General features: G+C 40.7%; 1 protein-coding gene across 1 annotated transcript in view; it reads left to right on the forward strand.

The window, feature by feature from the left end:
* The window catches only part of LOC134869081 (1-phosphatidylinositol 4,5-bisphosphate phosphodiesterase gamma-1-like), a 43680-nt gene extending 29282 nt beyond the window's left edge, over positions 1-14398 (forward strand). The window contains 17 exon segments of the mRNA XM_063890497.1: positions 4111-4311; positions 4393-4512; positions 4604-4787; positions 5666-5743; positions 6864-6967; positions 7067-7163; positions 7240-7306; positions 7640-7806; positions 8505-8601; positions 8694-8785; positions 8787-8919; positions 9610-9755; positions 10211-10325; positions 10422-10583; positions 11068-11156; positions 11778-11962; positions 12563-14398. Coding sequence (XP_063746567.1) covers positions 4111-4311; positions 4393-4512; positions 4604-4787; positions 5666-5743; positions 6864-6967; positions 7067-7163; positions 7240-7306; positions 7640-7806; positions 8505-8601; positions 8694-8785; positions 8787-8919; positions 9610-9755; positions 10211-10325; positions 10422-10583; positions 11068-11156; positions 11778-11962; positions 12563-12623 — 2098 coding nt within the window. The 3' untranslated portion in view covers positions 12624-14398.
* Positions 14399-14726: the final 328 nt, after the last annotated feature.

Genomic DNA, 14726 nt, shown 5'->3' on the forward strand with positions numbered 1-14726 from the left:
CCTGTCACATGCATATTGCTCAGGGATGTTTTTACAGGGCTTTGAAAACGCTGCTACCTGAAACGTTAATTCTGTAACATATATGTTTATGTTCTCTAGCACTTCAGCTGTTTTTTTAATTATACAGCCAATTGTATAATTGCACTCATGTTTTATACAGTTTAGGCTATGTGTTCATTGAACACAAATTGTGTTTAGGCCTATGTATTTGAGTCTGACTGAGATTTGTATGTTTTGGCTTGTCACATGCATATTGGTCATAAATGTTTCTACATGCATTTGAAAGTTATTCCTCTTGAAATATTGATCTATACTTTTATGTATACTGTTCTCCAGCACTACATAACCCATAAGGCCTTTTGTTGTATGCATTTTTTTGTATTTGTACTTTTTTGTATTTTTGTAAAGCTGTCATGTTTTATATGGTGTAGGCCTATGTGCTGTTTGAACACAATAGGCCTATGTGTTGTTTGTTGGAACTTGAGCTGCTCAGTGTACTTGAGTACATTGAAAACAATAAGTAAAATGAGTTTTAAGTAAACGCTTCCGAAACCATTTAAGAAGTCAGTGATTTTAAAATTGGACGCTCTGCTTTCGAAGGATACCCCACCAGGATTCGATGCGCTGATTTGCAGTGCTGCGGCCGTACAGGAAGCTCTTTTCGCCGGCAAATGCATCGCCGTGTTCTCTTCTTAGGAAGTTTTGCATGCCCTCAACGTGACCGTTCTCAGTGCCCCTGTCAGCTCGCAGCCGCTCTGGACAGCCCCCAACACGCTCAACACACTGGAGGTAGTAGGAAGCAATGACTTTGGGATCATTATTGGTGGTGTAAGCCTCCATCCATAAGACATAACGACTGTAGCCATCGATGCACCCGTTGATGCAAATCCCAAATGGCTTCAATTTGTCATATGAATCCATATGCCAAACTGCCCCAAGGCCCGCGGGTTGTATACAGACGCCGCCTCAGACGATGGGCCCGTCTCATTTCTACCCCGTGTGGATCAAGTGCTTTGATGATCTGCCTTACTGTTTCTTGCGAGACTACCAATCCCCTCTGAAATGCTCGAAGGTGCAGCCAACGATACCCCTGCATCTGGCCATTTCCCCTCAGTTCCTCCTGCACGAAGGCTATCACTTGGTCTATGTCGGTCTGATTACGCCTCCTGAAAAGACCAAGTTTGCGACAACGCCTCTTTAACGTACGGATAGAAATAGTAATATTGTGATTCTGCGCCAAGACACCAAGGATCTCCTTGTTATTTAACCCAATCCTGAAATAACACTCAATTAAGTCTACCATTTCAGCAGCAAACCAAACACGAACCAGCTCTGTTGTGAAGGACTAGTAGCACACTTCCGCCATTCCTGGCAGATTTCTGACTTTTTTTCTTGAAAATTTCGACTTTTTTCTCAAAAATTTCGACTTTTTTTCTCAGAAATTTAAAAAATATTTTCTCTTCATGTGGCCCTAATACTCTTCCGTAGTTTCTGCACTGTTTTGTCATTTACAATGCTCGTATTAAGTCTCCAAAGTGTATTTTTCCATTGCTTAGTTAGGTGCAGGGTTAAGTACACCCCTGAATGATCAGATACATCCCTAATCCCTATTGTACAGTCCCTGACTCTGTGCCAGTCTGATTTATACATAAATGAATAATCAATTTGTGTATACAGAGTGACACGGGGAATAATAGGTGAATTGTTTTTCTCCTGGATGAGACTCTCTCCACACGTCAATCAGACCCAGCTCTGCAAGCATCCGCTGGACCAAAATGGCATTTGGACTTTTCTTTTGGCGTTGATTAGATGTATCTAATTTTGGATGGAGTTGGACATTGAGATCACCACCACAAATTAGAATTCCTTGTGTTTCCAAAGCTATCAATTCGAATAGTTTCTTGAAAAACATTTTTTTGCTCCCTGGGGGGGCATACACATTAAGTAAAGTGACTTCTTCATTGTCTAATTTACCTTTTACTAAAACAAATCTCCCTTCCTTGTCTTTCACTTCTGAAATAAATTCTAAATTTACTGCATTAGGGATCAGTATAGCCACTCTCCTCCTACGACCTGATTTGTGAGATGAGTAATAGGTATTTTGAAATCCAAGTTTTTTTAATTGTTCATGTTCTAAAGAGGACAGATGGGTCTCTTGCCAAAAAACTACCTGGAGCTTTTCTCGTTTCATTTTAACTATAATTTTACTCCTTTTGATCGTATTATGCAGCCCATTGACATTTAGTGTGACTATCTTATATTCCTGATGATGCACACTCTTTTCAACCTGTGTACACCTGTGTAACATTACCCATGATATCCCGAACAAGAACAGTGAACAAAAAAACAGAGAAACAAAAAACAAAGACTTCCAAGTCCGAAGTTAAAATGAAACCTCAAATTGAGAGGAAATCCTCGCGTCCATCAAGGGCCTCTCGTCAGTATCAGAAGAGATACTGTGCACCGGTGACATTCTTTTAAGTCAGTTTCTCCATAACCGGTATAAAGTTCCATCTTGTCAAGAACAGTAAACAATAATATTTATTATCTTTGTAAATTGGAAAAGAGTTGAAAAACACGGGAATTATCTTCTCAGGTAAAAGGATAAATTGAAAACTTTTAATCTAATTCTTTTAGTAGACTGAAAATTAAGTTGTAAGCATTTTCCCGCAATGTGTGGAGATGTTTACCCTCAGGTGTTTCACTCGCCAGCAGCAGTTGTTCCGGGTGGAGCACGCTGAAAGCTCCGTAGTCTCTCTCTTATCCGCCCTTGAACCACCACCTGCGATCTGCACCTGCCTTCTCCCACGTTGCCAATCTCCGCTGCTTCAGCGCTGCAGGGTTGGGCTCCTTAACATTCTCCATAGGGAATCCTCTCTTCTTCAGGTCTTTAACCGCCTCTGCCGCGCTCTCGTAGATCTGTGTGCCGCTGTCAAAGAACACCTTCAGTTTAGCTGGATGTGGCGTTTGGAAGCGGATTCCTTTGGCTTTAAGCTCTCTCATAATCCCCACATATGCCTTTCTTTTCTTCAGTATTTCGGGGGGGGGGGGGGGTAATCATGATCAAAATAGATCATTTTCCCCTCGTAACGTACATCTTTCTTTCTCCACGCCGTATGCAGTACCTGATCTTTCACTCTGAACTCGAGGAAGCAAATCACCAGTGATCTCGGCGGTGCGTCTTGGGGAGGCTTTGGGGCAAGAGCCTGGTGGCAGCGCTGTATGCCGAGGTCAATATCCGCGACCGCCGGGCCGACTTCTGATTTTATGAGCTTCGTTACAAACTCCGATAGATTGGGCCCCTCCGATTCCTCCGGTACTCCGTATAGCCTATACGGAAATTGTTCAGGCGCGAGCGTGCTTCTAGCTCGGTCAGCTTAGCCTGCAGGGCCTCCTGGTTCTCCAGCGCCTGGGTGAGAGCCTCCTTCGCTGCCGTGTGCCAGTCTTCAATGTCGGATACGCTGTTCGGCTTCACCCACTCTTGCAATGGTGGCTTGTAGCTCACCTGTAGTTTCCTGGAGTTTACGGTTGGTTCCTCTAAACTCGTTCAACTCGTTCTTCATGTCGTTACGAAAGGAAAGCCGAAATTCACTCATTTCACTTTTAACATCCGACCTGAGTGCACGAATCTCGTTGAAGATGGCCTGCATGACGGGGTTAGCTTCTTCCTCGTCAGCGCCGCCATTGTTCTCATTGCTTTCCTCGTCGCTGTAGTATTTTTCTTCGACAGTCTCTCCTCTATCGCGTCTTGAGTCTTGTTTACATTTAGTAGTTTTTTGTTTATCCCCTTCCATGATAAGTTTCAGGGTAGTTTTTTTTTAAATCTAATGTTCTTCAAAGGGGATACATATCTGACCGGTTAGGAGCGGGGTGTTTAGGCTGCCATTCGCTTCAGCGTCACCACCGGACCTCTGAATTTACTTTCAAACACATTTTTGAGTCAACTTTTATGCCGAAAGGCCACAAGATATATGGTTTACATGTTACGAATTGATGAGTTTGAGATATTGTATCTGTAATCTGGTTGGAACGTTTCCTTTGTCTTCAGCCTGCCACAGTTTTATAACAGATTGGTAGAGATGGAGACACTAACTTTGCCTCCTCCTCCAGGCGCTCCGGTCGAGTCCAGCACTGCAGGATCCACTCCCGCCAGGAGTCAGGCTCCACCCGCTTCTACCTGACCGACAACCTGGTGTTCGACAGCCTGTACCGCCTCATCTGCCACTACAGAGACACGCCTCTGCGCTGCAACGAGTTCGAGATGCGGCTGGTCAGCCCTGTCCCTCAGCCCAACGCACACGAAAGCAGGGAGTGAGTCATCGTTGTCCCTTCCCTTCTGATTTATTTGAAAGCAGAGAAGAAAACTTAATAAAATAGTTGTGTGTCTTCCAGGTGGTTCCACTCCAGTCTGTCCCGTGTTCAGGCTGAACACATGCTGATGCGTGTCCCCAGAGACGGAGCTTTCTTAGTACGAAAACGTAGTGAAAACAACTCCTATGCTATCTCCTTCAGGTAGAAATCCCTCAGACAATCAATTAAGTCTATTTTGAATTTGGTTTAACTTTCTGTGTCTAATTTTCCTTCTCTGGTCACCCGCCTGCAGGGCGGAGGGGAAGATCAAGCACTGCCGTATTCAGCAGGAAGGCCGCCTCTTCATGTTGGGCAGCTCGGCAGAGTTCGAGAGTCTCGTGGACCTCGTGAGCTACTATGAGAAGCATCCTCTGTACCGCAAGATGAGGCTCCGCTACCCCATCAACGAGGACACTCTGGACCGCATGGGAACCGCGGTGAGTCACACAGATCAGGAATCACATATTACATGTTTACATTACTGCTCTAAAGTTCACTAAGCAGCATGGGTTTTCCACTTAGATTCAACCAACTGCTGACGTCCAACGCTCTTGAGCTTTTAACCTCCCTCCTTCTCTTCCACAGTGTTTCTTTTTTCTACTAGGGACAGTTTAGCCATCATGCATCCAAAGTTAGGTGCTCTCCACAATTATAAATATGAGTATTCAAAAAGTATTCCATAGTGTTTTCTGATAGAGAACGATTTGTTCTCCACAGCTGACGTTAAATTCACCAAACTTCTTTCTTCGGATTGATATGACTGCACATAGCCCTTTTGATCCAAACGATACGGTTTGTTCTCCTTAGCAGCGGTGAGAATATACCAATCAGAATCATGGATTCAACCAGTGTAATAAAAAAATGCAGCAAGTCAGAAAATTGAACAATAATGTCCATCACAATCCAACCATACATTGTTTTTTTTATCAATCAACTAGTAATTGTCTTACGTTCTTGCTGATAAACACCTAAAGAATACATTAGCGTGCTTCATTTTATGGATTTCGATCAATTTGCACCTAAAAGTAGCTTTTCATGCAACAAACTAGTGTCTGACATTAAAGTCATGTATGGTTACCACTGAGATAGTTTACATATTCAAGTTACCTGGCTGATTCGAAAGCAGAAAAAATACAATTCTAAAATATACATTTTATGTAGCAATAATTCTTACGTGCAGAACATAAATGCCACAGCTGATATTTGCTGTTAAATGACCTTCATACATGTGTATTTCAGCCTTTAATGCCTCAAGAGTTTAATAGCAGCATTAAACCTCAGCAGTAAGCAGTATTATGTGTCATGTACGTCTTAGGAGCTGGACTACGGGGCGCTGTACGAGGTCCGAACCCCTCATTTCTACGTGGAGGCCAATAAGATGCCCACAGCTCGGGTAAGTGAGACTGCCTGAACTGTGGATGGATACTCTCGATGCATGTGTATACTGTAACTGTGTGTGAACTATATGTGAATTTACAACTATGTGCGCATGTGTGTGTGTAAAAAAAAAAAAAAAAACTGAAGTGGAAAACTGTTCTTCCTGTTTTATTCAGTGTTAGTTATCTAATAATTATCATGTCATTCAATACATGATTAGCGGAGTGGTTTACTTTTGTAGCTTATATGGATTTTTTATTTCAGTATTTATTCCAGAGCAATAATTATTAATTCCTTAGCCAAATTAACTTTTTTCATTTACTTATTACTTAGTTATTTTCTTATGTCATAAAATGTTATTCTATGGAAGAGAAGAGTTTAGTTTCCCTGTTGGGTGATACTCTTGAACTCTTTTTTTCTTGAGCCTTTTTTGCTTCAGAATGAGTTAGCGATCAGAGATGGAAGAAGTAATCAGATCTTGAACTTGAGTAAAAGTAGAAGTACCAGAGTGTAAGAATACTCTGTTACAGTAACAGTCCTGCAATCAAAATGATACTCAAGTTAAAGTAAAACAGTATTGGCATCAAAATATACTTAAAGTACTCATTCTGCGTAATGGCGTATTTCATAATAATATGGTATGCTTTGATTTATAATTTTCGTTGCATTACATTGCAAGTGTTATCAAAGCTGGTAAACTTTGTATACGGCAGGGTAGATTGTAAATTTACTCCAGGTGTATCTAAATTTTGATTTAAGGGTTGATTACATTTCACATCATTAATCCAAATCTGTGGAGTAACTTACGATATTATATAAATATAGTGGAGTAAGAGTACGCCATTTACCTCTGAATCGTTGTGGAGTAGAATTACAAAGTAGCATAAAATGGAAATACTCAAGTAAAGTACAAGTATCTCAAAATTGTACAGTACTCAAGTAAATGTACTTAGTTACTTCCCACCTCTGTTAGCAATGAATCAAACAAAGGAAGACACATTGAAGGAAGAAAAGGATGTTTGGAAATAGAAACAAGATGTAAAGGATTTTTTAAATGTCTGACTTTTGACATCCCCTAGTGGTCATATATAAAAGTGCACAATGGCAGACGCACTCATGGTTCTCTCCTGTTTCAGTGCACGGTCAAAGCTCTGTACGACTATCGAGCTCAGAGGGAGGACGAGCTCTGCTTCCCCAAACAGGCGCTCATCGTCAGTGTGGAGAAGCAGGAGGGCGGCTGGTGAGTGCATCTCAGTGTACCATGTGACCTCCCGTGCATCTGTTACGCCACATCATCACACCTACAGCAGCTCCTTTTGAACCTGTGTGGTGTGTTTAGGTGGCGAGGTGACTACGGAGGGAAGAAGCAGCTGTGGTTTCCTGCAAACTACGTGGAGGAAGTCCCCAGCTCCCCCTCCAGAGAGCCGGACGAGGTGGTGAGTGAGTGCTGAGCTGTAACAAAATGATCAGCTGGTGTTTCCAGTCCTAATTTTTTTGTTGTTGTTGTCTCAGTCCACAGAGAACAGTCCTCTTGGGACATTTCTTAAGGGCTTTATTGATGTACCCACCTGCCATGTCGGTGAGTCCCATAAACACATGCTTCAGAGCCAAACAAAGATCTGTTGTGTTTTTTTGAATTTATTGTCTTACAATAATAAAGAAATAAAAACTCTAACAAGATTCAAGATTCAAGGCTTTGTTGTCATATGCACAGCTCCTTTAGGAATGCAACATAATAGGACATAAAACAATAAAAATAATGAAAGAAATAACAGAATATAAATAAATTAAACAAAACAAATAAAATACAAATAGTGCAAGAAGAGTCTATATATATGTAAATGTAATATGATATATACAAGAACTCTCTCTCTCTTAACTTGCCTCCTCCTCTCTCTATCGCTCTGTCCAGTGGTGCAGAAAGACGGGAAGAACTCGCGCCCCTACGTGATCACTATCCAGTCTCAGCAGCCGTCCTCTCACCCGGTGCAGACCCTGGACGTGGCTGCTGACACTCTGGAGGACCTGACGGGCTGGGTGTCCAAGATCAGAGAGGCCACACAGAACGCTGACGCACGGGTCAGTACGCAGGGAGGGACTCAAACCTAATGTTGTGGGAAAAGGAGCAATATTACAGACATACGTTTTTAACCATCAGATTCCAAACTATTTATTCTGTGAGGAAATGAGTTTTTATGACAGTTGCTCCAATAAAAATAAAATAAACATACAAATATAAAAAAGAATAAAGTAAAAAATAGTAGAAACTTGCACATTTTACTTCTATAAATAGCAACAATAAATATGTCAAATGTGAATTTAACAATATATACATTTCCTCATAAATTATAATAAAGATATTGATTTTTGGAAAATGTTATTATTATTTTTGTTAAACATATAAATATATTTGAATATACTGTATACATATAAAACAAACTGTGTTCTACCAATGCGGTATTCTGTTCAACATTTTATTTTTTGTTTAATTCTGTTCGAAATAAAGATTGTAATGAAAAGAAACGATAATGAACCATATTATTGCTAAAAATGCACAGTGATAATTCTTAGTTGTACAGCATTACTATTGCACAGGTGAATAATCACAAGTATACAGTATTAGTATAGTAAGTATGAGTATGAAAGCCACTGATTGGTTAGTCAAGTCAATGCAATTTCCGAATAAATCCTTTGAAAGTATTGCTGCTCTTTCAAAAGTAATCCAATATTTCAAAGGCTCTTTTTGTAATGACTGAACAGTACCTCCATGGTAACAGATGCAGGAGGAGAAGCAGATGGAGAGGAGGAAGAAGATCGCGGTGGAGCTGTCTGAGCTCGTGGTCTACTGCAGACCCGTCCCCTTCAACGAGGACAGTAAGGATCAAACTGCTCGCTCTTCTTCTCTTGCACCACTTCAAAAGTTTCCGTGTTTAATCCTTTTTCTTTCGATTTGCTGCTGCTTCCAGAGATCGGGACAGAGAGGGCGTGTTACCGGGACATGTCCTCCTTCCCGGAGACAAAGGCGGAGAAGTTTGCGACCCGCAGCAAAGGGAAGCGCTTTCCTGCAGTACAACCGCCGGCAGCTCTCTAGAGTTTATCCCCGAGGGCAGAGGCTGGACTCGTCCAACTACGACCCGCTGCCCATGTGGCTCTGCGGCTCCCAGCTGGTTGCACTCAACTTCCAGACCCCAGGTCAGTGTGCAGAAATATGTACGTTTACACAGCATTTACAAAGAGAAGGGGATATACAAGCAATTATCAATAAGAAGATATTATAAAATGTTTTCCTCGTATTCAATGTTTTATTCAATGATTTTAAATTACAACTTGCAGTTTTTCCGCTGCTAATCAAACTCTTAAGTTTCTAGTTACAAGTTAACAGTCTAGTTGCCAGCTCCTAGAGACCTGAACACGGAAATGTTGAGTACACCAAAGTTTTATGTTATAATTTATAGTACGGGTCCCCAGCACTTAGAAACTGCCATTGATAACTTGCAAGTTGATTTAATTACCATGAAGAACCGTTATAGGGTCAGTAGCTAAAAAATAATTTGGCCGATTTGGAAAACTTTGGGGGTGAGGATGCTGAATCTATTTTTTATATTTTCAGGATAGAAATTGCAATTTTAACAAGAACATTTCCATATTTGTACTCTTTGTGGGTCGATTTTGAAGATTTAGAAGACTGGATCATTTGGATTTGACAGATTCTTTTTTTATTTGAAAAATAATTGTCCACAGTAAAGGCAATTTTAATTTTGTGCTTTCTAATTCCAATGTTCACAACACTACTCATGGTATTCAAAATCAGCCCACAGGATGTGAGTTGTATGATTAAAAAAGTACATTTGTTTGATAAATATGAAATGTTTGTGTGTGTAGATAAACCCATGCAGCTGAACCAGTCGCTGTTCATGCTGGGAGGTAGCAGCGGCTTCGTTCCTCAGCCTGAGGTCATGAGAGACGACGCCTTCGACCCTTTCGACAAGGACACCTTACATGTGGAGCCAATCACTGTCCAGTTACAGGTCAGATCCATAATTTCTGGATAAAAAAAGAAAACACATTTTCTTTAGCCCATGTGTAAGTTTATTCTTGATGGTTTTTTTCTATCCTTATGTTTAAATGAAAAAAACAGTAGTCCTCTGTGCCCGGAGACTAAATATAGTGTAATAAGAATCTTAGAAACAGCAGGAAGCACAATCAAGCATTGCATGAACTCATAACAAGTCAGATATCAACATGCACACTGCCCAAAAAAAACCAAATGGAAGAACTTTAAAAAATATATAAAATAACATTAAAAAAAGTGCTTTTAGATATCATTATTATTAATGAGTTGTCTTGGATTAAGATGGATAAATGTACTTTATTGATTTAAAATGAGTTAAATTATAGCAGCAACAACAGTCTCTTCAAACTTAAAATTGAGATGTTCAGTGTTGTATCTGCTTTTCACACTTCTTTTCTCTTCTTGAATCAGGTGCTTGGAGCCCGTCACCTGCCTAAAAATGGCCGCAGCATTGTCTGTCCCTTTGTGGAGGTGGAGATCTGTGGAGCAGAACACGACAGCTGCAAATGCAAGACGGACGTTGTGGGTAAGACAACGCGCTGCCGTCGTTGCTGCTACATACTTGATTTACTTTTATGTGTTCAGTGCCTGAGGGCTGATCATCTGTCCTCCTGCTCCCCAGCTGATAACGGTTTGAACCCTGTGTGGGTGCAGAGGCAGTTTGTGTTCGACATCCACAACCCCACCTTCTCCTTTCTGCGCTTCACGGTCTACGAGGAGGACATGTTCAGCGATCCTAACTTCCTGGCACATGCCACCTACCCCGTCCGTCTGCTACGTACAGGTGAATGTGGAATAATAGCATAACCCCCAGTACTAATGTCATAGTTAAGTTCTGTTCAAAGCCAACAGTCAGAAATGTTCTGAGGGAAGAGGCCAACAAAGCATGCACATCTAGATGTTATATATAAAAGTGATATAATACAAAGACACACCTTGAAAAACACATGTTTTATTGTATTAGCATTTTTCGAAATTAATTTGTTACTTGGCATACATAACACAATGACATACAGTTAAACGAAACTCAAAGAAGAACAAAAACCGATGATCCGGTTATTACAGTTGTTTACCTCCGTTACATAGGGACACGATTACTCGCTTTCTATTGGCTATCGTTCCAACCCATCGTACGTGATAGGCTAAGAGGGCGGGACATCTCTAAGCGGTTAACCAATCACAACAGAAACACAGCCAGCTAACTACAGTTAACTGTAGAACTGTATTCATATTTCACAACGTGTTTATATAGTCTTGTGTGTGTTCAGGCTACAGGAGCATCCCCCTGAAGAACAGCTACAGTGAAGAGCTGGAGTTGGCATCTCTTCTGGTCCACATTGAGATCGTCAATGCAAAGGTACTGTAAACCAGGTTTTGGGGATAAAACAATGTAATGTGGTGTTCTGATAAAGAAATGCATGGGTAATGTGTAAGATAGATGTTTTGTGAATTATTGGCATGAAGTTCGACAATTTCCGACACTTAGCTAAAGCATCTATAAAGCCAGTCATGGAAAGCCGATGTGATTCTCCTTTGTACAATGTGGGCTACACAGGGCATTTTATCTCCGCTGTTATCATACTGTGAGCACCATCTGTTGCTACCGTGGTGACCCTGTCCGCTATCTCCCCCTCCTGTGCAACTTCAAGAAACTGGTGCATGGTTCGGCAGAATATCTTTCCTCCGCTTTCACCGCATCTAAAGCCAGCAAGTGCAGTTGTTCCTTAACATCGAGGTTAAGATGACTGCTTCCTGATGTCTAGTGGGCTCCAGTCAGTGCAATACATAAAGCTTTTACCGATCCCAGCCCTCCTTTTGCCTTTTCACTGCCATGCGATTAATGGTAAACATCCACGCTTTCGGAGCACAGACCTAATATTTTTAGTATTACTATTTATGCAATTAGTTGGGAGGAGAGAAGTTAATGAATGATAACTTCCACTTTCCTTGCCGTCTCTGTTCCTCACTGTGGCTGCAGGAGGAGGACGACGAGAACCTGTACATGTCCATCCAGCGGCTGCGGGATCGAACCAGTGAGCTGTCCAACCAGGTGTCCCTCCTGGAGAGGTCAGGTTCCGGGGACCTGGGCTACCAGCAGAGCCTGGAGGAGCTCAGAGCAGCTCAGGACCAGCTGAGTGAGCTGGTTGAGGCCCGAAACCGCAGGTGACTGATCACCAAGATTCAGAAAGGAAGCGTGTACTTTTTTATTTTTTCAGACAGTTTCATATTTATTATTCATTTTATTATATACATTTTTCTTATTAATTCTAAGAGAGTAATTCAATTAATTACTGTATTTTCCACATATTTGTTAGAATGAGGCTGTCTACCACTAGTCTATATGTAGTATATCATAAAAAGTCAAAAGAAGATATCGGTTTTTTGGACCTTTTCATTGCATACTAAATGAAATGTATTTTTCTGTGCATGCACATACACTTTCATGACATACTATATCAGTCCACTATAAAATAAAGGTCACGTTATGGTGTCACCATAAATGTATGCTATTAAAATGTCTGCAACAATCATAAAACACAGTCAAATTTATGCTAGTACAAATTCGAATTATATGTTCATATAAAGTAGGTTTTATTTGTTCGTTATTTAATGTGCATTTTTTTACCATTACCTTTATTCAGCTTATCCTGAAATAATAATTTTTCGATCTGCAAAGTTGATTTAGAATATTCTCAAACACAGGCATGGGATGACATTGTACAGCAGATATATAAAAAATTATATTTATTCTCTGCTTTCCAGGCTGATTGAGAAGAAGAGGAGGGAGAAGCTCAGGCAGCAGGTGACTGCAAAGCGCAGCTAGCCCTCTCGCCCACCGGAGGGCGCTACACTGCGACTCAAACTGTGGCGGAAACGTCCACCAGAGCTGTGTTTACCCCACAGGGTCTCTGCAGCAGCCTCCTGCAATCCTTTTATAACTGGAATAAAGAACATGTGATTTCACAGTAAAACATCTGAGGCTTTTAAGCGCTATGCTGGACAACAACAGAGAAGAAAATGACAACAGAAGCGTCTCATGGACTTAAAGGAAACCTCAAAAAACTAAGCTATTAAAACAATCATTGACCTGAAGCTGAAACACATTAAGAGCCAACTGGATATGGGTTTCCATAGAAACGATACAGACACAATACGTGAATTCTCTACAATGATCGTAAAAATTATGACTTGATAAATGCAGAGTAAATCTGCAACTCATTTGTTTTAATTAATCGTTCAAGTTGTTTTTCAAGCACAAATACTCAGCTTTTTATTTGTTATGTGATCATAAATTGTTAACTAGGGTTTCAGTCAGAAACAAAAGCTAAATGAAGATGCCCCCTTGAGCTTTATAAAATGTTAAGAGGCATTTTCACCATTTGGACCAATTAGTCGATAATGACCGTTTTAAAAACTGAACTTTTTTAAGTATATGCTATAATGCTTAAAAAACTGAACTGAAATGACTAGCACTTTTGAAAACAAAATTTGAAGCTCACCAGGTTCACTCTTACTGTGTTTTGGTCTTTAGTGAGAAAGAGAGGACAGCAGGGAAAACAAAAACTCAGGTTACACAAATGGATAGAATTGAAATATGTGGGGAAAAAAGCAAAGGCACATTACAGCTAGCAAAAAAGTAATTATCGTGTATGTGCCTTTGATGTTGCCAATGAAGAGTATAATTACTACTCTTCAAAAAAGTTAATAAAACTTTCTCTACAACTGGAATAGTGCCCTTTAAGGGAAAACTCCTCCCGAACTGGAGGAGGAATCCACTCGCTTGACTCGAACTACTACTTTAAAGGGTTTTTAAGACAGATTTTGAACATATGAACTCTGCCCCCAGGTGGCGAGTGGCTTCTGGCCGTAAAGTGGAAAAACAAATCTGCACCAAGCCTCACACAAGCCCTTTCTCAGTTTAGCACCTCATCGACTGCTCCTAACTGGTCTCGGATCTAGGAGTTTATGAGGCGGTAAATAGAGAAATGAGAAAAGGCTCGAGACGATCTTCAAAGGGCTCTAAATGAATCTATACTACCTTCAAAGAGGCACAAGAATCAGAGGGAGGAGACAATAATCATCACAGCACTCCCTGGATGTCACCTGCACAGGGCTATCACATTAAAACTATACATTTTCCCCCTAGCCTCCCATCAGAACCAGGATTCATTCACATCATCGGGCTCTTATCAACAGATGTGTCATACCTGGTCCTGGATCTGCCAAAAAACTGCTTCAAGATGACCCCCTGCATGGCTTCGTACCCAAAAACGCCCCCCTTCCTACTTGTAGCTACTTCTCCTTCCCATCATCCTCTTTTCTTATTGTATATAACTGCTTTTATTTATCAAACCAATGTTTTAATGGGTGAAAAATCATTAAAGATACACTGTTAGGTGTAGAATATCTTGCTATATTGTTCACAGAGACACAAACCTCTCTTTTCTCCTACGCTGCAGTTGCACTGCGTTGGGACTTCTATGCAAAGGTTTTCTTTGATTTGACTACTGTTGTGTTTCCTCTCTGTATCTATGCTAACTGTGTAGTATTATTACTCTGCATTACAAACCCTTGTTTATAAAATGTCCTTTATCTATATCTATGTTTGTGCTAATTTTTTAAAGGTACAGTCCATCATTATTTCATGAGGGACACAACACTGTACTCGACGCTGCACCATCGTTTGTAGCGCAAAAACTAGCAGCAGCCAATGATCCTGACAAGTAAGCAGAAGATTACAGTGAGATGAGAATTGAAAGCCAGACAGATGAGCTGCACTTTTGCATATTTTATCTCTGAAAGGGTCTTAAAAATCAGGATACATCTGCCTCTGCTCAATTAATTTTGACTGAAAAAAAAAACTTCCCAACTACGGAAAAAAATCAAAACGTGTAAGAGAAATGTGACGATTCTCAAAAAGGCAAAT

The sequence above is a fragment of the Eleginops maclovinus genome, chromosome 9 (assembly GCF_036324505.1).
Source record: "Eleginops maclovinus isolate JMC-PN-2008 ecotype Puerto Natales chromosome 9, JC_Emac_rtc_rv5, whole genome shotgun sequence".
Classification (NCBI taxonomy): Eukaryota; Metazoa; Chordata; class Actinopteri; order Perciformes; family Eleginopidae; genus Eleginops; species Eleginops maclovinus.